This window comes from Lytechinus variegatus, chromosome 3 (genome assembly GCF_018143015.1).
Source record: "Lytechinus variegatus isolate NC3 chromosome 3, Lvar_3.0, whole genome shotgun sequence".
Taxonomy (NCBI): Eukaryota; Metazoa; Echinodermata; class Echinoidea; order Temnopleuroida; family Toxopneustidae; genus Lytechinus; species Lytechinus variegatus.
Genome location: NC_054742.1, coordinates 25802693 through 25824792, shown reverse-complemented (window position 1 = coordinate 25824792; position 22100 = coordinate 25802693). Strand labels below are relative to the sequence as shown.

The 22100-nt window shown below is 35.1% G+C and overlaps 1 protein-coding gene across 1 annotated transcript; it reads right to left on the bottom strand.

Moving 5' to 3' along the window:
* Window positions 1–804: 804 nt before the first annotated feature.
* LOC121410614 (4-galactosyl-N-acetylglucosaminide 3-alpha-L-fucosyltransferase FUT6-like) lies at window positions 805–21852 on the bottom strand. Its single transcript, XM_041602828.1, has 2 exons — window positions 21680–21852; window positions 805–3768 (listed from the first exon to the last, which is right to left on the bottom strand). The coding sequence occupies exon 2, from the start codon at window positions 3599–3601 to the stop codon at window positions 2225–2227; it is 1377 nt and encodes a 458-aa protein (XP_041458762.1). The 5' UTR covers window positions 3602–3768; window positions 21680–21852; the 3' UTR covers window positions 805–2224.
* Between the last annotated feature and the right edge of the window lie 248 nt (window positions 21853–22100).

Sequence of the window (22100 nt, the reverse complement as noted above, 5' to 3'; positions counted from 1 at the left end):
TCATAACTTTATTTTTTTACATCCGATTTTGATGAAATTTTCAGTGTTATGCTTGTTGGATTTTCCTCTTTTTATTCAAATCAACTTTCGGTTGGGGTGGACTTGTCATTTAACCAAGGATTATGAGGCATCATACTGGATTATATCATTATACAATTATTGAATATATCAAATTATAAGAAAATAAATTAATGGTCCATTTGACAAACATTGCCATAAATGCTACATGTAGCTTTAAAAAAATCTGAATTCATTCTTTATACTATAAGAACATTTAATTTGAATTCAAATGCCCAAGACAGGGGCTGATCCAAAGGGGCCAATTCATCTGGTATACATACAATATGTACAGAAGTGTTTGCTTCAAAACTTCAAAGTACCGGTAAGAGCATTTGTTTTCTTGGCAGTTATATCTACATTATCAAGAAAATAACATGTATTGGTGAAAGGGAGGGGGCAAACATTTATCAAATTAATGATTTCTTCTATCACAAAGAAGATTGAAACACACAATGTTGTTGTTCAATTTTGTATTGTTTATTTCATTGAGGATATCAAGTAGTTTGAATGGGTATGGATTGACTGTTTGATACACATGCATTTACTTTGCACACTCAAATACATGTACGGTAAGGAGAGTATTGTTAATGCTACATGTACAAGTGATTTGGTATTGAAAATAGTATGGAAAATAAAATCCTCATGACTGAACAGAAAGGAATGGAAAAGAAATTATTATCATCAGAGTGATTGAGATCTACATGTACATACACATACATGTAATTGTTACAATTTTTTAAATTCACAATTTTTTTTAATTCAATTTTGTTCAAACTATAATGTACATGTATCTGTTTCTCTATTTTTTTTCCATTTAATTCAACATTCCACAGGTTGGATTTTTTTAGGATGCTCAATCATAATTTACGACAAAAAGCAAACAATAATTTCTATCAAAATCGAAAGATGTTTGTTTGAATCAATCATTTCTATTTATATATTCATAAAATTTTCATAATTATGCTTGTCAAATTTTACTTTATTTATTCAAAATTTCAAATTAAGATATTCTGCCTGAGGTACCCTTTAAATAATTCATAATCCTTGATTATGATTTCCAATATCAAAACACAAAATGATATTGCAGTCACAGATTCTACACTAGATTTTTCTACTGATGAGATGTTCACTGGCAGTCATTTGCAAATTTTGGTTAGTATTCGTACAATGGCAGCTAACAAACATTCTATACAGAGTTCAGTTCAGAGTTGCATTTGTATCTATTTTTTGCGATAGTAACCAATAAATCAGTAATTCTTTTCATTTCCTACTTTGAGCATTTGGCACAATATTACTTGTAGGCATGGGCATTTATAAATTCTTAGACTTACAAATATAATTCATGTTTTACTGATTCGCATCAATTTACCTCTCATTCAAACTCAAAAATACCCATCAAAGAAATTGACAACTTTTTTTTATAATGGTTTTAAAGTATGAACAGTGCACCAGTTTCATCTTAACTCCCATTTCATTGACTTCTCATAATACTGTCTGTAAACTTGAATCTGAATCTTGGCCGTTGATCACACCAAAAATTGGCATGCAGGTTGCCTGGGACATAATCTACAAAATTCTGTATCAATTTATTTCATGCAAATCACGAATGATGCTAAATTATGCATAAATAATGCAAAATCATACCAGAGCTACAAATGATCCAACTTGGCTTAGAAACTCTTTGGGGTGTTCTTGGCAAATGAATGTAAAAAAATCAGATCAATTTCTTACGTATTACATTGTTGTTTTTTTACCTTTTGTTTTTCATTGTTTTTCGATGAACTTTGTTGGGGACTATTTTATAATCATGAACAGCATAAAATAAATTCATTTAGACCAGAAAAACTTAAAATAATCATACAGTTTTTATTTTTGGTTGAAAACACAATTTGCGTAGACTTTGAACATAAAATCACCTTTTGAGTAATTTTTGGACTGACATGCACTTACAAAATGTTGCATAATTTCGAAATCATTAAATCATGTACCCGGGCGTCGCAACTTTGGTATCAAAGGATGCGCAAGACTTGAAAGTCAAAAGTCGGCGAGTGGCGCAGTAAAAAAAATTCACGCTGCAAAAATATTGCGTGAATAGATAGGGTTAAACTCCGATTTCATTGACTTCTCATAATACTGTCTATAAACTCTGCACCTTTATCCCAATCTATATACTCACACCCAATAATTCAGTCTGGTGCTTACATGTAGGATTCCACCACTTTGCAAAATCAGGAACTCTCCCTCTCCATGAATTTTCTGGATACAAAGTAATCTCCACTAGCTTTTTGGTCAAGTTACAGAGGTTTGGAGGACTCAATGCAGTTCTGAACCCTGTTCCCATATAAGTTCTCCCCAACTTCCTCCATTCAAAATACTTATTATAAAGTGTTTCATTCCTATCTAATAAATTAATGTATCCCACAAACTCTTCCATTGTAGCAAAGTCATTGAGATGAATGAAGGAATTAGGTGGTGCTGTTCTTACATAGTCCTCTTTCCTTGCACCATATACAATGGGAACCATGCCTGTAGCAAAAGCATTGCTCCAGAACTTCTCAGTGATGTACTCCACACATTCACTGTTCTCAAAAGACAGGTAGAACTTGTATTTCTGCATCACTGCCAAGCAGCTGTCCCAGTCATCCTTTGGACACTCAAATGTGCCACACTTTCCATAAATATCTACTTGAAGATGCTTCTGCAGAGCATGGACAAACTTGGTTCTCTCCCATCCTAACGGTTCGCATCTTGAAGCCATCCACATCATTAGCCTGGATTTTGTTCCTCCTTTCACATTGCTGGGAACATTCCTCACAAAATGCCCATAAGACAAATCAATGTCAGACCCTGATCTAAATGTCATACTGAGGTTGTACGGGTTACCTGTGAAAAGCGCGGATGGGGGAGTGAACTGAGGCTCATGCACAGGACTTTCTCTGGAATATAGTGCCCATAATTGGCCTGGGGGCCTTGCTTTTAGGAGAGACCTCCACTCAAATTTGGCAAATGGTCCGGGCATTATAACCACAACATCTGCATCCAAGAAATCCTCTAAATTCAGACTATATCTTGTTTCTACACTGCAAGGCATACCTTCACATTTGGTCCTCATCCATTTTTTATTATTCATGTACACTTCTTCAGCTTTTGGTCTGCGATACTTGAGGATTCTGATTACACAGTCATATGACGGTTCTTGCGTAGCTTTATAAAACTTATAAAGCACACGGTTCTCGTGGTAAGTGACCCCATTTATGGCCGTGTTCATGTCCTGTGGGGTATAATTTAAAGAGACTGTAATCTCTTCATTTGCTAGAAGCCTCTTCACATGCACAGGTGGTTGATCATTACCTCCATACACAGTATTTGAGTTCACCGCTGATCTACTGCGAGGATGAATATACACGTAAATATTTCTTCCTGCTCTTTTGAATTCATGTGCATTGAAGACTATCAAACTCATCAATGCTAGAGGAACGAGTACGGAAAAAAAACCACCCTGATATTTCCGTCCCATTTTGGAAAACAAATGACCAGTCATGCTCTATCTCACAACGGAACCAATTTAGCCAATAGAAGCCAATGGAGTGTCTAGTTGTTATAGCATTATACTACTACCCCCTTTGTCCTAGGTAGGAGGTAGTTTGGGGTGAAAATCTTTTCTGGGCCATATGCATGATCACCTTGAACAGTTAATCTCCTGTAGACCTGTACATATCAAAATGAAAAAAGAGTGAAAATTAGATGTTTGTATCATCATTATTATAAAGAATCACATATTTTCCTTATAGTTATTTAAGATAAAACAAAAATCCTGTATCAGATTTCCCCTTATAATCAATTAATAAAAACATTCTACAAATGGGCAGTTACATTTTTGTATTCACTGCATTGTGGTAACAATTTCATTTGACTCATCAATGTCATTTGAATTATAAGCTCAAGAAGTAAATTTACATAGTATAAGTACACATTCTTACTTCAAGAAATGAGCTCATTTCAGAGCAAAGCCTTAACTTCCAATCTGAATCACACAAGAAAGGCCTATCAGAATAGAAGTTCAACCTCAGTCATGAAATGAGCTTAATGCCAGCAACTTCAATCAACTTTGAGAGCACTTGACCCTCTCCAACACAGGACACAAATACATGTATATCTGGAACCTGCAAGATTATTTGTTCTCATAAGCAGACATCAAATCACAATCACATATGATCACAATTCTGACATTCTAAAAACTACCATGTTTTAACTATTTCAGATTACTTACTTAAAAATATGTTGTAAGTTCAAACACAGGTTAACCCTAAATAGACTGGGCTATTTCGACGCCTAAGAAGACGGGGGGGGGGGGGGCTGATTCAGTCCCCCCTTATGATCTCGGCCATAGATTGCGCGATCGCGACGAAAATTGGCTCATGCGTTACCCATGGCATTATCTACAAAACTATAACATCAAATTCTGCAAAAAATCTCATGTCTCAATAATTATGTTAATTTATGCGTAAAATCATAAGTTTGCTCTAATTAATGAAATAATGCCCCTGAAATGCTAACTTTTGTTTCACATACTCTAGATAGGCATCTGATCGAATTGATCTTTAAAAAATTTCAAAATCACATTTATTTTCTTATGTATTCTATTGTTTTCTAAATTTCTTATGTATTTCTTTGTTTTTCGACTTTTTGTTTTTTATTGTTTTTTCAATGGAAATTGTTGGGGACTTTATTTCTACCATAAAAAAGATAAAATTAATTGATTTTAAGCAGTAAAAAGAAAAATAATGATACATTTATGAATTTTGGCTAAGACCACTATTTGCATTGGATTTGTACACAAATTCACGTTTTTGAGTAATTTTGGGTCTGCACGCACTTACGAAACGTTGCGTAATTTTGGAACCGCGTACCCGGGGGTCACAATTTTGGTCTCAAAAGTTGCGCGAGACTTGAAAGTAAAAGGTCAGCGAGCGACGCGGTCAAAAAATTTCGCACGGCGGATTTATCGCGAAAAATGTCGAGGGGGGGCTGAATCAGCCCCCCCAGTCTTTTTAGGGTTAACTGAGACAAACCTTACCTTAAAACTACATGTACATCTTGACGAACTGTATACTGGAAAAAAAAAGCTTCACTAGCTTCCATATAAGAACAACCCTCAACAATGCACATTATCTATCCTACATGTAAGTAACCATCAAGACAGTGTTTACAGTTGTTTTTTTTTTAATTTGCTGATTTGCATTACACAATTTACACTACAAGTAATTTTACTTTTGGGTATTTCCTAGTGCCATTCAACCAGTTTAGTTTGCCACTACCAACTAGTATGTTGTTAAATCAATTTATTCAGTATATACTCTTATTCCCCCCCCCCTTCTCTCTCTCTCTTTCATTCACACTTTCTTCACCACTACATGTATTCTTGCATTGCAATGAGTGCTTGTGGGTGTATGAGTTTATGTGCCGTTTTGTAGGTTTAGTGTGCAGGGGTGGTATTCTGGAACACCGTCATAATTTTTGTCATAAATTTCATAATTTTTCTCTGAGATGTGACACCACTACGATTGTCACAAATCGGTATTCTGAACGTTGTCTTTTCCCTGTCATATCTCTCAAAGTTCCCGCCCATCTTTTCGGAAGCAAACCAATCATAATCATTGTTAGTTCCCAGTGGGAGTCCTTCTAGCCAATAGGAAGGCCCCGTGATAGGTATATATACATGTATATAGGGCGTTTCCACAATACACTTGCTGGCATCGTGCAACTACGCGAATATTGATGCGCTTAATTACAAAGAGAGACAGGGAGCTGCTAACCACAGGAAACTCTCAAAAGTTGATATGAAGCACATATCCAGTTGAGCTTATTTCACTCAATACCATAATCAAGTATATATTCTATCTTATTCCTACATGTATATACAGTATCTCTAAGCAAAACACACACACTTTATGCTTCATCACACTCAGGTTTTATAGGAACAGATGGGGCACTTGATGGGATGCACTAGACCAGAAATCGTAATCATTCTTTCAGCTGGCCTTTAATTAACTCTTTACTAACCTCAATCTAATTGCCTGGACCTATTTATATTACTCATAAAATTTCCTTTATTCTTACTGATTTAATATCCTAACTTTGTGGGAGTGTTGATTATTAAAAGGGATACTCCTGGCTGAAAATATTTTTATCTAAATAATATATAAATATATATGAAAACGAAATAAGGTTTGTTTATCCGAAAGTTCGTTAGTCTGAAAATGAAATTAGGTTCGTTAATCCGAAAATAAAATAAGGTTTGTTAATCCAAAAATGAAAAATGGTTTGTTGAAGAACTTGTTCTTTTTATGCACTCAATGAAGTTCTCAAAATATTCATTTTCAGGTCAGATCGACAAAACTTATCAGCTGGCGCTGTATGCTTGCATTTTCATTAGTATGTATAGGCCTATTTCTATATTTATAACAATCTTAAAATTTCTCTTTATGACAGTTTATCAAAAATTTCAGCTTGCACTTCCCACTCGAACTAACTAGTCAGTACCATATGCGTGTTGTTCATAATTAATCACAAACATTGCTCAGAATGTTAAAGTTTCAGGACAAAATTCCTGATATTTCTAGAACTTTTAGCTCTCTCCTTGCGTTCGCATTATTCAATCAGGATTATGAGATACATTTGTCTTGTTTATAAGAAAAAAGGTAAGAAGTCACTGTTCGGACAACCCTTTCAAATAGAAAAAAAATACAGCTTTGTGCAGCTGATAGGGGGAACTGTGAATGACCCCCCCCCATTGGCGAAAGCTTGATCCACATCTGTATAATTAAATGTGTATATTATATGTATACCCACATAACCTTAATGAGAAATAAGTGTGCCCCCCCCCTTTCTGAAAAGCTGACTAAGATGGCTGCAGATGACATTTTGGCCCCACCCTAGCCAAAAAAGGTGTGCTTGAGGTCCAAACAATCACCCCAACCCACCCCCCACCCCCGAGCTGAGCATTTTTTAAGGTTTAAAAGTGGTAAACATTTAATCAACAAAACAATTTTAAAAAGCATCAACACGCACCTAGCAATATTTGATTTGATAATTTCTATGATAATAATTCTGCCCTTATATTTTGTAAATAGTACTTTTCTTTTTGAATGCATTGTAATTATTGTAAACATTTTGAGTTTGGTCCTGTACCTTTGTATCATGTGTACATTTATATACGTGTAACCGGATAAATAAAATAAATAATAAATTAAATATTTGCAGGTCTAGGGCAATGAGAGATAAACATGAGCATGATGAGCTAGCTTCGCACTCACATTATTCAATGTATCCTATTCACGAGTCACTAAATGCAGTCCTTAACAGGTTCCTTATCTGGTCAGTATATTATTTTCAGTTCGCACTTCCACTCGTGTTAATTCTACATTTAGATGCACATCTTAATGATTGCAAAAACTGCTAAGAATGTTTTATTAGGTGATCTGTCAATCGACATATCAACTATTAATTTCGTAAGAATTTTCTTTTTTATTTATTTATTTATTTCTTAATTTTTATTTTTCCACCCTTTTCTTGTTACCATAAAATCTCCAAATCTACATCATCAATTATCTTCAAAATATCATCAGATATGGGGACTTATCATGTGATGTGTATAAAGCAAGTTCAAGGTCAAAAGGTCATCATGACGTCATCTAGACGTAAAATCACATTATCAATCATATCTTCATTATCAATTATCAAAATTAACAATATTTACATCACATTAACTTCAGGTCAAGGTTAAACTGTCCATGTCATCAAAGGTCATGTAAAGATCACGACGTGCGCGTACACGCGCGTCAAAATTTTAAAATGCTCAAAATCACTTTTTGACCAAAGTAAAGTATAAATCAGTTCATTTTAAGCATTTCAAAAATTTGCGCACGCGTTTCCGCGCGTAACGGCACTATACAACATAGGATCACCATTTTTTCATATCAATGCATCCGTAATATAATTCTGAGTAATTTGATACCTTGATCAATTTTCTACAACAAGTAATAACGTAATTAGCCATCAAAGTTTACAGTACGCGCGCGCACACTAACCATAGGCAATATATGTGCAAAAACATGCCTATACAAAATTCATTATAGCTCTTCAGGTAGTCCGTTGACCCCCAATTTTTTTTTCATATTCGAATAGAGTATGGATGGGGGATATGATTTCATGTCACATTTGACCCGAAATTATATCATAACGTCATGAAAATGACGTCTGAACTCAAATTTCCATTTTGCTACTTATGATGTCATCATAATTATTCCAATTTGACTTTAACTCTGTTAATATTGGTCAATTTTTGCTCAGTTTTCAATATGTTGTAGCTGAGGACATAATCTTTCTATTGTGATGGCTATATTAACATTTAAAGGAATGGATCATCCTAAAAAAATCCAAGTTAAAGAGTTATGTCATTTTCGCTCATTTTGTGTGCAATCTCTATGGGAAATTACTTTTTGATTTTGGCTCTTGGAAATCCAGCTGATCGAAGCTACATACCAGCTACGTACGTGTATGTCATATCGGAGTGGGTTCAAGGGTCAAGCCTATTGACTTGCAGTGTTTACAATATGGATACATGACATCGGTCTGGTAAGAAATGTCTAATTTTTCTTATTATTTCGGGGAAACTATCATACCTTTATACGCATTAGGTGTATAAAGGTATGCAAATTAATAAAATTTTGGTCTATGTATGGTCCTATGGACCACTAGTCTAGTTCTAATGTTAAATATGAAAGGAATTCCCATAATATGGACTACCATCTTCCCACACTGGCTTAGCCTGCTTTGTCTAGGCTCAGTGATCACATGACATGACAATATCAAAATCTTAAAAAATATGATCACTGAGTCCTCTAGGCTAGAGTAAGCCTACGTAGAGCAGATGACTTTTACTCCCCAGAGGCCTCCAGTCTAGCAGAGCTACCAAGTCTCACGCATTATGAGTGAGACTCAAGCATTTTGGACTTTTGTTCATCCCCTCAAATCTCTGTCTCACACAACTATAACAGCCTTTCCCCATATACATTGTATAGTGAGTGATCGTATTACCGACCGGCTTTGTATTACCGAACGTGCGCATCATTATGCGTCAAAAAATAATCTAATAAGCTCAAACCTTTGCAACATCCTTCCAAATGGAACTTGAAGAGAGAAATGATCAAAAACACAATTTTGAAGTCTTTATATCCTCAAAACAAACAAATACAGTGTATGGTCAAAATAGCTCATCAGTCACTTTTTTATTTTCCCAACTTTTCCCATAGAAAACACACGTTCCGTAATACAATACCTTTTTCAAGTGACCGAAATATTTCACTTGCGAAGAGGGGTCCGATTGGAAGCTGATGTCGTAAAAATGAAAAACAATTTCTGCAGAATTTCTGCATATTTATATTTTGTAGGTATTTGTGTATTTATGGTGAAAGTTTGGTGAATTTTATTGGAATAATGTGTTTGATATGATCAAATTCATGAAAAGTGTTCGGTAATACGATCCACTACCATACACAATGTCTGTGATCAGATTCACAGAAAATCTCACGCGTAGCTGGTCTTTGAACTTGGCATCTCTGACGCTAGGTATCCACTCGTCAAGAAGTGCCCCCCCCCCGGGAATATTTTCATGAATACTGAACTCATCCTGAAGATACTTACACCAATGGGTAATTTTAGGTCGCTTTTCACGTTGATGATGTCAGATTTTAAGGATATTGGCCAGTTTTCTAGATGACCGTCCGCGATGTATGGACAATGACATGAGCGAAGTTTGGACTAACTGCCATAACTAATGAGCTATACGTATAGTGAGTGATTGTATTACCGACCGGCCTTGTATTACCGAACGCGCGCATCATATGCGTCAGAAAATAATGAAATACGCTCAAACCTTTGCAACATCCTTCCAAAGGGAACTTGAATAGAAAAATGATGAAAAATGATCGAAAACACAATTTCGAAGTCTTTATATCCTCAAAACAATAAAATATGGTCAAAATAGCTCATCGGTGACTTTGTTTTCCCAACTTTTCCCATAGAAAACACACGTTCGGTAATACGATATAGTCACGTATTGTATTACCGGACACTATCATATTTCCGGACGCGCATATTACAGCGTACAAAATCAATTTCGTACTGTAAGACTTCCGCAGTTCAATTTCACAGATCAATTCAAAGAACAAGTTTGCAAAAACAAGGCGAAAAAATCCAACTTTTACCTTATTTTTCTCTAAAATGACAGAAAATGCTTAACATATCATATAACATAGTTCTGCATTAACAATCGATCCCAATTGATCTATTTTCTGATGGCAATACGGACCACTCCTAGTACCAATGAGGTCCAACATTACATGTATGGACCTCATAGGCGACATCAGTGGAAATGCGGGGTTAGAAATCTTTGACTCACAGGATATTTCGATATTATTTGACAAGTACGCGCTCTTTATATAATTTTCTTTGAAATTATAATTAAGGATCGTTAATACTTTGTTCCCAACAACAATGAAATTAAAGATATTAAGGGAAACTTACATTTTGACGACTTTTTCCTGATTTTCTTGGCAGGTGCTCTTCACTTCTGACGCACGATCGCAGCTGAATATAGATCAAGTGCTACGCGTTCTCGTCACCTGATCGGTTTGTTATTCTTTTCGCCAGACGTTAATAATTATATATTTGATAGTGCTAGTATTCATCGCGAATTTAGGTGAAAGAAATTGAAGTTAAACAGCGCCAGCTTGAATTTTTCGACTAACAACGTTTCAAATTTCGCCACCCACTAGCCAGCAATTATCTTTTTCTTTTACCAAAATACTCTCCCCAAAAAGGAAGATCTAAAGAGAAAGAGAATTATGATGGTAGAGAAAATAAAGTACTTTATTTTCCCGCTTTTACTAGCTGTTTAACGCGAATTTCAATCGAATATCAAATGGGGTTTACATTTTTTTAAAGTCTATTAATAAAAAAATATTCATTGTCTGGATTTTAGCTCCCCGGTTGAACTCCCATGAAATTTCAATGTTTTTCATGATTACCGAAAATGGTTTAAAATGTTCAAGTTTTTTATCGGGATAAACAAAGTTTTAGCTCGGTGCGCTGCGCTCGCCTTATTTTATAATGCTGAGATAGCATTTTATGCTGTTAATGAATTCCCACTATGATTTGATTGGTAAGGTCATGAATGATTAATAAGATTAATTAATTCGTGTCTCTTTTTTTATTAAACAATGTCAGCTTGCGCTTTGAGCACGCAATATTTTGATGAGTAAGATTCTTCTCTTGTATATGCAGTATTTCCACAACTCCAATATAAATTTCCCGAAACTTAAGCCCAAATTTGCTCATGTTCATAAATATTTCCTGGAATTTTCAAGTTTGATTTTAAACAAAAATCGGGCAATAATACAGTACTAATAATTTCGGCCTAGGTTGCCCAAATCAAGTTATTTAGCATTATTTTTTGTTCACGTCCTCTTTAAAAATCATCTATAACAAATGCCAACGCGGAGCGCGAGCGGAAAATTTTGAGCTACGTAAATGTTACCTGAAATTGATAGTTTCTACGTTTAATTGTTGTTTGGTTGTAATTTTCTGATTTCCCGAAATTTCCTGGAATTTTTTCGTTTCCCGAACCTTTCCTGGAAAAAGCAAAAATTTCATGAACTTGAAATTTTCTGAATTTCGGGAAGAGTGGAAACATTGTGTATGCGAGTGTCATACTACAGAGAGGGAGAGAGGGGGGTCCCTCAGCTACTTGTCCTCGCCAATTCCCCCAAATTTCGTCTTGCTCGTGTTTTTTTTTCACCCTTTTTATTAAAAAATTAGAAAGAATTGGGTGTCAAAAAAACACCAGGGGAAATGAGAAAAAGAGGGAGAGAAACATATTGGGATAAGAAAAATTTGTGTCACATAATTATTACATAAGAAAATATTTGTCATAATTTATGAAACTTTACTTTTTACTTGCATGGTGCCCACCCACTTATATATATGAAATCTTAAATTACTTCACCATGGCATCTCGCACTAAATGTTTTCACCCTGCTATATAACTTTGAACCTGCTGACAGGGATTACTAATTTAAGGTTAGAGGTTGAATGTTTATCAAACATAATTTGGTTGGGGTCTATGTGTTCGTCATTCATGGTGATATACAATAGAATATTCAGAGGTGTCGATCATGGGGGCGGCAGGGGCGATCGCCCTAGCAATATTGGGGGGATATCTTTTGCCCCCCCCCCCCATAATTCAGCATGTGCAAAAATAAAATATGATTGCAATGACACACAAAAATCAGCAAGCATGATAGCGATACATAACTCGTTCTTTAATCCTGCTCAAAATATCCGCTTATCAGATTGAAATAGAATATGTGGTCGCATGTCATAAGGTGGTCCAATTTCGCGAACAGGGTAAAAATTGTCAAAAATTTTATTTTTTGATATGTTATAGCTATTACCATTCTCTAAAAAATTAAAAAGTTTGAAGTCTCAAATACCTTTACTTTTCCTTAAAATTACTAATTAACAGCTAATTATTACATAGACGTCAATGTAAATGTGAATTTTGAAATGTGTATTTCTAAAATTGAACCTGTTGCACATAAAATGGTGTCAAAAGTTAATGCAACATTGGATTACCCTATTATTTTGCAGTTATAATCTTGAAACGTCAATAATTAAATCTGTACTGAAAATCGAATAGTTATCTTTTATTGTATGCATATTAATTAAACTAATTGATTAACAGTATTTCATTTCACATTTTTGCCCCCAAAATACCTGTCACTGTATTTATATGCTTGGCAAAATGACAACATCATGGGTAGGAATGTTTGTTGCAATGATACACAACAGTTTTACTAAAAATTAAGATTACAAATTAGATGATTAACCAAATTTCTTCAGTTTACTAATTGATTAGGTTGCAGATCAGAGCTGACATACACATGTATTTCATTGCTGCATATTTTCAAAATTGTCAAATTTTTATGACATTTAGTTGTTCCCTGCTTTAAAACACCCAGAAATATGAGGATAACAGTCATATTACATATTATAGTAAGTTAATTAAGTTTAATTAATATTCTATCATTCACCACATCCACCGGCTCCGCATCCACCGGCTCCGCCACCCCTGTTACTTCGAACTTAATGTGCTATAGTTTTTGTTCCTGATATTGTATTGATCTAATTCATAGTAATATATTTAGCCTATAGTTCTAGCTTCAAAATGAGATCTTACTCAATAAATTTGGTCAAGATGCTGTGATGTAGCAACAATTTATCCATGGCACCATGTGGAAAATTGTTCATACGCCACCCTTTTTGCATACCCAACTTATGAAATGCGACCATATATGAATATATATATATATATATATATATATAGGTAAGCAAGTAGGTAGTGATATACTGCAATATCTAATAGTGCTCGACTGTGTATAGGACAGGAGTTCTCAAACTACGGCCCGCGGGCCGGATCCGGCCCTTGGAGCTTTTCAATCCGGCCCGTGAGACTTATGATTTCCATAACAATATCCACTGATGCAAGCACATCAGGTTGGGGAGCTGTGCGTCATTCAGATAATTCTTTCTCTCAAGGTTTTTGGTCTTCTGGGTTACAAGATTTGCATATCAATGCTCTTGAATTGCTAGCAATAGAACAAGCACTACATACCTTATGTAGCCAATGTCAGGATATCCATATTCGTATTTTCTCTGACAATAGCACTTCGGTCGCTTATGTTAATAAGATGGGAGGTAATGTACCCTTTTTAAATGACATAGCGTTACGCATTTGGTTTTGGTGCATTAAATAAGGAATTTGGATTTCCGCCTCTCACGTGGCAGGGAAAGATAATTCATTTGCTGATGTCCTTTCAAGGAGGGACATGAACAAGGAATTAAGCCTACTCCCCTGTATTTTTAATAGCATTATCAATACCACGTTTGCCCCTGACATTGCTTTGTTTGCATCATCTGAAAATAAACAACTTCCAAAATATGCTTCTTGGAAGTACGACCCATTTGCATATATTATTGATGCTTTTTCCATTTCGTGGGAATTCTTTTCTCCTTACATTTTTCCATCCTTTTGCCTTATCCCTAGAATCCTTCTCAAACTTCGAGCAGACCAAACAAGACTGGCCCTCGTCATAGCCCCGATGTGGAGAGCACAACCCTGGTTCCCTTCTCTTCTCCACATGCTGGTTGCCCCACCCCTTCTTCTCCCAATAAACTACGTCGCCCCAACAACTATCCAGTAAGTCTGCACCTAGCCGCTTGGATACTCTCGGCAGACAATGGAATGCAGCAGGCATTTCCAAATCAGCTGCCAACTTACTCGCCCGATCTTGGAGACAAGGAACGTCTAAACAATATCAATCTGCATGGAATCAATGGTGTGATTGGTGTTGTAAACAACAAATTGATCCCTGTTCACTTAACTTCCTTGCCCATGAACATTCTTCAGGCAAAGCTTATTCCACAATTAATTCTTACAGATCTGCTTTATCTTCTGCCATTCCACCCATTGGGATGCATTCAGTGGGTCAACACCCTTTAGTCGTACGTTTAATGGAAGGGATATTCAATGAAAATCCCCCTAAGCCTAGGTACAGTAGTATGTGGGATGTGTCAATTGTTTTGAACTACATTAAGTCTTTACCCGATAATGAACAATTAACCCTAACACTGTTAAGTAAAAAACTTCTGGCCTTGATGGCCCTTGTTTCCGCCCAGCGGGTTCAGACGTTATTATGTTTAGATATTTCCTCTTCTATATCAAATAATCATGCGGTATTCTACTTGACAGAGTTACAAAGGACAACTTCTACCAAAAACAGTTTAATTAACCAGACTGTTGAATTTAATTCATATCCACATGATAGGAAAGTTTGTGTTATATCGTCCCTGCTAGAGTATGTGAAACGTACTACCCCTTTAAGGATTGAAAATGGTGAACGCAGACTTTTCTTTTGTGTGAAGCACTGCCTTAGCACCTGGAATATGATTAGCCCACAATTTTTCATTGTGCATAATACGGTGAAACATTTTATGGGTGCTACTTTTATGCTTCATGTATATAAAAATGCCTTATGTATATGCTTAAAATTGCATGGGCTGTTACATTTTGTCTTTATAAAGTGAGATAATTATGAATTTTGCGTTGTTCACAAAGTTTACAAAAAATGCGATTTTAAGATAAAGTGTTAAGAGTTTCGATTAGAGTATCCCCCTTAAAGGACAAGTATAAAAGAATAAAAAGAGAAAAATTCAACAAGCATAACACTTAAAATTTCATCAACATCGAATGTAAAATAAGAAAGTTATGGCATTTTAACAGTTCGTTTCATTTCACAAAACAGTTATATGAACATCTCGGTCGGTGTGCAAATGAGGAACTGATGACATCACTCACTCACTATTTCTTTTGTATCTAATTTTATAAAAGATGAAATATTTTTGTTTTCTCGACATTGTCATGTGAAATGAAGTTTCATTTATCCCTGAACACGTGAAATTCCATTATTTTAACATTTTGTGGTTCAGGCAAGGAGGTCCTAATCGTTAATTGAAATATTGTATAATTCCAACAATAAAAAAGTACAGAGATAGTGAGAGAGTGACATCATCGACTCTCTCATTTAGCATGTTTATATAACTATTTTGTTAAAAATAAGGGAAACTTTGAAATGTCATAACTTTTTATTTCAAATCCGATATTGATGAAATTTTCAGCATTTTGCCTGACTGACTTTCTCTATTTGATTAAAATCAACATTTTTCTGAGGTGGACTTGACCTTTTAATAATAAAACATTATTCTATGGTGTTTCTGAAATAAAAATGTTTTTAATAATTAATTCCAATTTCGTGGATATGCTGTTATTCTATTCACATTTATTTCCTACTTCATATAGGCCCTAACAGATTAATATTAAAGCATATGTAGGTGAATTATATTTTAGAGTACATTGACACGAACACAAAGATTTAAATGAACTCTGATGTGGACATAATTATGAAGTAAATATATTTTGTGCTGTGATTTCTCTTTTGAATTTTATATTCATGCGTCATTTGGGTTAATCATTTTTTTATGCACATAATTATTTTGCCTCCCCGTATTTCTTTCAATTTCGTACAATGTGTTGTTACTGTCACAATTTGGATTACCTAGCACGTATATCATCGACACTGGATGAAAAGTCTAAATAAAAATTATATTTTTGTAAGGGTTCAGATTAGTTTTCAAGAGGATCTTATGTTATGAAATTTTGCCTAATGTACTCATATTAAAAGAGCAATTATTCTTCTCAACCCAATTTAAAGAAAAGGTGTTTTATTTGCATAATGAGGAAAAAAAAGTGTGTAATCATGTTGATGCATATTATTTTTTGATCCAAGCAACACTGTGTCGTTCGTTGTTATGTCTGCGATTTTTTTCCATGTATTTCTAATGTACAAAATACTTTTAAAAATGCTGAGTAATAGTTTAAAGGTCTGTATTATTTTTGCAAATCATTAAAGAGAGCACAATTTGAATTGAAAACTTTGTTTTCATAAATAAAATTGGATTAAAAATAGTGAATTGCAGAAAAGCATTGTTGCTCGAACGCAAGCCATAACAGCAGACCACTGCAACGAAAGAAGCACATGAAATTGACTAACGTGTTTTTATTGTTTGTATTAAGTTGATTGATTACAATGATGATGATGGTGGTTATGGTGATGATGGTGATGGTGGCGGGATAATGATGGTTGTAATGGCCATGATAATGACGTTGATGATGATGATGACTAGATGTTGTTTTGTTATTTTGTCTTTTAATAAAATAAGTAGTGTAAATTGGAATTCATTAAAACTTTATTATGAAAATAGCATAAACAATGGTATAAGAAATTGGTATGCATTAAGGAAAATCCATTCCTGACCAAAAGAAAATAAAAAAAGTGATAATTGAGTGATGACGTAGGCCTATATATGCGAGCACTTTTCCTTCAAATCGGAAACAATTAATGTTTAAAAAAATAAAGGAAATGTCATTTTCTATAAATACATGCTAATGACATTCACTGTACCTTCAATATATCAATAGAACTTCATATCCGTTCCAAAAAGAAAAAGGTGAGTCATTAGAGATCATTAAAATTGGAAAATATAGAGCATTAGCTCGTTTATGACGACAGAAATCAAGCATACGAAAATTTATTAACTCTAATTTTGTTCAAATAAAACCTCTGATTTTTTAATGATTTTTCTTAGTAAAAAAAAAAATTATCAGGGTAAAAAATCCCCTTTCACTTGTAAAACAGTTTCAGTGTGTAACGGTAATTTAAATCATTCACCTGATAACCAGAACTATCCAATAAACAAGATAAGTATCATTAATTCATGCGGGCGCGCAGCGCGTGCTGCAACGTTTAATATATTGCTGTGAAGCGTAAAATAGAATGAATATCATTTAAAATATATATCACAGATAAAATTATACCAGCTCGACGCGCGAGCTAAAAAAATTACGTTTTCCGACTTTTTTTTATATCAATAACAAAATGGATATGAAATTAACCGACTTATGCGAGCATACAATTTAGACAGGGTCTATCCTATAACCTTTATAATATACAATGTCTTAAGTCATATAAAGAGAAACGCAGATTCTAAGTATTTTTTTATAAACAGGATAACTACATAGACAATTTATTAATTGAAAATTTGGGATTCTTTTCCTAAAATGAATATAAAAGACAATAAAGAACACAATTTATTTTCGGACGAAGCCAGCAAAATTAGGGGACCACCAAAAATTTTGTACAAGCAAAAGAAGGCTTTACAGGGGGTTGGGACCGATAATTTTTGACAAGCAACAACAAAATGTTATCAATAAAAAAAATTAGCGCGATCGTCCCCAATCAAATTTAGGGGGCAGGTCCCCCACCCCACCCCCGCTGGTTTTAGAGCGTCAGAGTGCGACTTACCTTCAACCGCTATCACTATCGGTAACATGAAGCAATTGGAACATTTTCCGATTCCATCAGCTTGTCATTTTTTGCAAACAGTCCAACAAACCCCGCTCTTGTAAAACAGGCAGACATTAATTTGCTGAAACGGACAACATCTCAAACTCAGTATTTCTTTTACACGGATACATACAATCTCACCAACCCCAATACTTTTCTCACTATTTTCTCCTCCCTTAAATTTTCATTCAATTTTTTATTTGCTTGCTCTCTTTACTCTCTTTTCTTCTTTCTCTACCTCCTTTCTGTCCTATTTTCTCTTCGATTTTTTTTCTCGTCTCATCGCTTTTCCTAATCCCCAGCCCCCGACGGCCGCGCAAATTAACCGACAAAATCCAGAATAGTGGGAGAAAAAGGGCGAAAGGGCAGAAAACTCTGCCCAAAGGGGGGCCAGAGGCTAGAAAAAGGTTTATCACCCCATAGTCAGGTCGTCTGGTGCAAAATACATGTTTCATTCAAATTTAGATTTATGTATTTCTTTCAATAATAAAATACCAAAAATAGTAGGGGATATTTCATATTGTACCCCCTACAATTTTTATAAAGAGACGCATCTCCTTGGGCATTTAGGCCATGGAGGGGGGATTCAGTGGCGAACCGTGACCCGGAGGAGAGAAAGCATGGGGGGGCACAGCATTTCACAGACATTGCAGTCCCCCTCCCCCAACGCTTTGTCTCGTCCGGGTCACGGTCCGCTACGGGGGGATTACTTGTACCTCCCTTCATTTTAGTGACGGCCGTGATTCTAGGTCGGAATCATAATTATTTTGGAAGAGTGTAATACACTCATAGAGATGTATACGCTCGATCTCATACCTGACGTAGACGGCGCTATTCAACAAATGCACAATCTCCAATATAAAAAATAGAACAGAAAGTACGCCTTGAACACAGGCCAAAATGCCTAACGATTTCTCCGCGGCATTAACAACTATCGTAAAGGGCGCTCCATTTATAAATAAAGATGGATGACTAGCATGTCTATGGCGACAGAATTTACCGCTACTATTTGCCAAGAATTGTGAGAAGTGGTCTGGAAATGCAACAAAAGAACCGGTGAGTACCGATTAAACATTATTATACTATTCATACCTATCTCTCAAATGTGTACCATTAAAAAAAAATCGCAAAAATCACTTATTTCTAAGCTAGGGCGGCCCAAACGCGCGTGAGTGGAGTCTCAGTTTTTTAACACGGGTAAGTATTGGGGTGTCGCCTAGAGTGATACGGACCTAATTTCGGGCCTGATTCGCCGAATTTCAATCTCGTCCGCTCCATCGATCAGATTGTAGACGGCTAGTTCTCAAGGTATGTACCCCGGCCGTCCGTGCGCGAGGTAGAGAGCCGTCAACGATCGTCTGCGCATCGATAAAACTTGACTGAGAGTCACGATATGAACGAGCATTAATACTGGAATTGGAAAGTGCCATATCGAACACGCAATCAAAAAAATAATAATTTTAAATGAAATTAGTTAGCAAACACCAATTTATTACAAAGATCTGCTCAAAATCGATATAAGAAAGCAAACAAAAACTTAGAATTTACTCATGAGATGATATATCATGAAAAAATCACATCAACTCTTTCTTACATCATTATAATCAAGAATATTTTTACCCGTGCGGCGCGCTTCCGGAATTATGATGTAATTTGTCACGCACGAATATAATTGTTTTTCGCGGAGGGGTACGCGGCAAGTGCGGTGCAAAGAAAACGGTTGGAAAATGTAAAATAATTTCATCATATTCATTATTTTCAGAATATTTGGAATAGCAAGTTATAATTTTTCTTCATTGTATTTCCTCTAGTTGTCATTTTTAAAGCACTGAAATAATGGCGTCCCACAATAGGATACACTGCCATAGGCCTACCTTTTTCAAGTGACCAAAAATATTTCACTTCCGAAGAGAGGTCCAATTGGAAGCTGATGTCGTAAAAATGAAAAACAATTTCGGCAAAATTTCTACACATTTATGGTCGCATGTCACAAGGTGGTCCAATTTCGAGAACATGGTAAAAATTGTCAAAAAGATTATTTTTTGATATGTTATAGCTATTACCAATCTCTAAATAATGAAAAAGTTTTAAGTCTCGAATACCTTTATTTTTCCTTAAAATGACTAATTAACAGCTAATTATTACATAGACGTCAATGTAAATGTGAATTTTGAAATTTGTTTTTCTCAAATTGGACCTGCTGCACATAAAAAGGTGTCAAAAGTTAATGCAACGTTGGATCACCCTAGTATTTTGCAGTTATAATCTTTAAACATCAATAATTAAATCTGTACCAAAAATTAAATAATTATCTATTATTGTATGCATATTAATTATACTAATTAATTAACAGTATTTACTTTCACATTTTTGCCCTAAAAATACCTGTCACCGTATTTATATGCTTGGCAAAATGACAATATCATGGGTAGAAATGTTTGTTGCAATGATACACAACATTTGTACTAAAAACTAAGATTACAAATTAGATGATTAACCAATTCTCTCCGGTTTACTAATTGATTAGGTTGCAGATCAGAGCTGACATACACATGTATTCCATTGCTGCATATTTTCAAAATTGTTAGATTTTTATGACATTTAGTTGTTCCCTGCTGTAAAACACCCAGAAATATGAGGATAACAGTCATATTACATATTATAGTAAGTTGTTAATTAGGTTTAATTAATATTTTATCATTTACCACATCCACCGGCTCCGCCACCCCTGTTACTTCAAACTTAATGTGCTATAGTTTTTGTTCCTGATAGTAATATAGTAATATATTTAGCCTATAGTTCTAGCTTCAAAATGAGATATTAGGATGGGGGGTCGGGTGTCCGGACACTTTATCTTTTTGAAGCCTTCTTTTTTGTCTGTGGATTACACTAAAAATATAAATTCATTTCTTGTAATCATTTTCTATTTTGTTCTTTGTAATATTTCCTAACACTTTGTACTAAAAATTGATGAAACTTCGCTGGTAAATTTTTCCAAATGACTTTCTAAAATTGATCGTCCGGACACACAACCCGTCCGGATACACAACAACTGGGTATACTGAATAAATTTGGTCAAGATGCTGTGAAAGTGTGATGTAGCAACAATTTATCGATTATCCATGGCACTGTGTGGAAAATTGTTCATACGCCACCCTTTTTGCATACCCAACTTATGAAATGCGACCTTATATATTAGGTATTTGGGCATTTATGGTGAAAGTTTGGTGAATTTTATTGGAATTATGTGTTTGATATGATAAAATTCATATGATCAAATGTTCGGTAATACGATCCACTACCATACCAGGATCAGGGATTTAGCTCCCATGCAATTCGAATTAATAAGTCACGGAACCGTGAAAACCCGATTGGACATGTGTGCATACGAATTGCATGCGCCTCAAAATGTAATGCAATGGCTATGGTTTGCGTCGTGCGGAGTCTTAAAATTAGCGTTAGACTTGTCTTAGCTAAATACCTCCCGCCTCTAACGTTAGATTCTTTACGATACGTTTCAAACATGACATATTTACCAAGAATTATTCCTTTAGAAAGCCGGAGGTAAGGTGGTAGCTTCGCCTTCGACAAGAGTCGAGTTCGATGAGAAAAGTAAATCATCTCTTTACGACTTTAGGTCGGTTTACAAGGAGTGGAGAAGTAGAAGACTCTCGGGACCGTAAATTGCCAATTGGTCTACTGCCAACTCGTCTACTCACGATCACCACATGGTCTACGGTACTTTCATTTAGTCTAATGACTTTCCGTCCATCATCATTTCGTCTAACAACCATTTGGTCCATTAAATATTTGGTCCAATCATCACTTCGTCTAATACCATTTCCTCCATGCCCATTTCGTCTCATAACCAGTTGGTCTAATATCCATTTCATTTTCATTTAGTTTGCACAATTTAACAGCTTATAGTCCATAGACAAAATAGTATATGGACTAATA

Bases quoted from the DNA above. Each gene is read 5' to 3' on its own strand.
- LOC121410614 (XM_041602828.1), bottom strand. From the start codon at position 3,601: ATGACTGGTCATTTGTTTTCCAAAATGGGACGGAAATATCAGGGTGGT.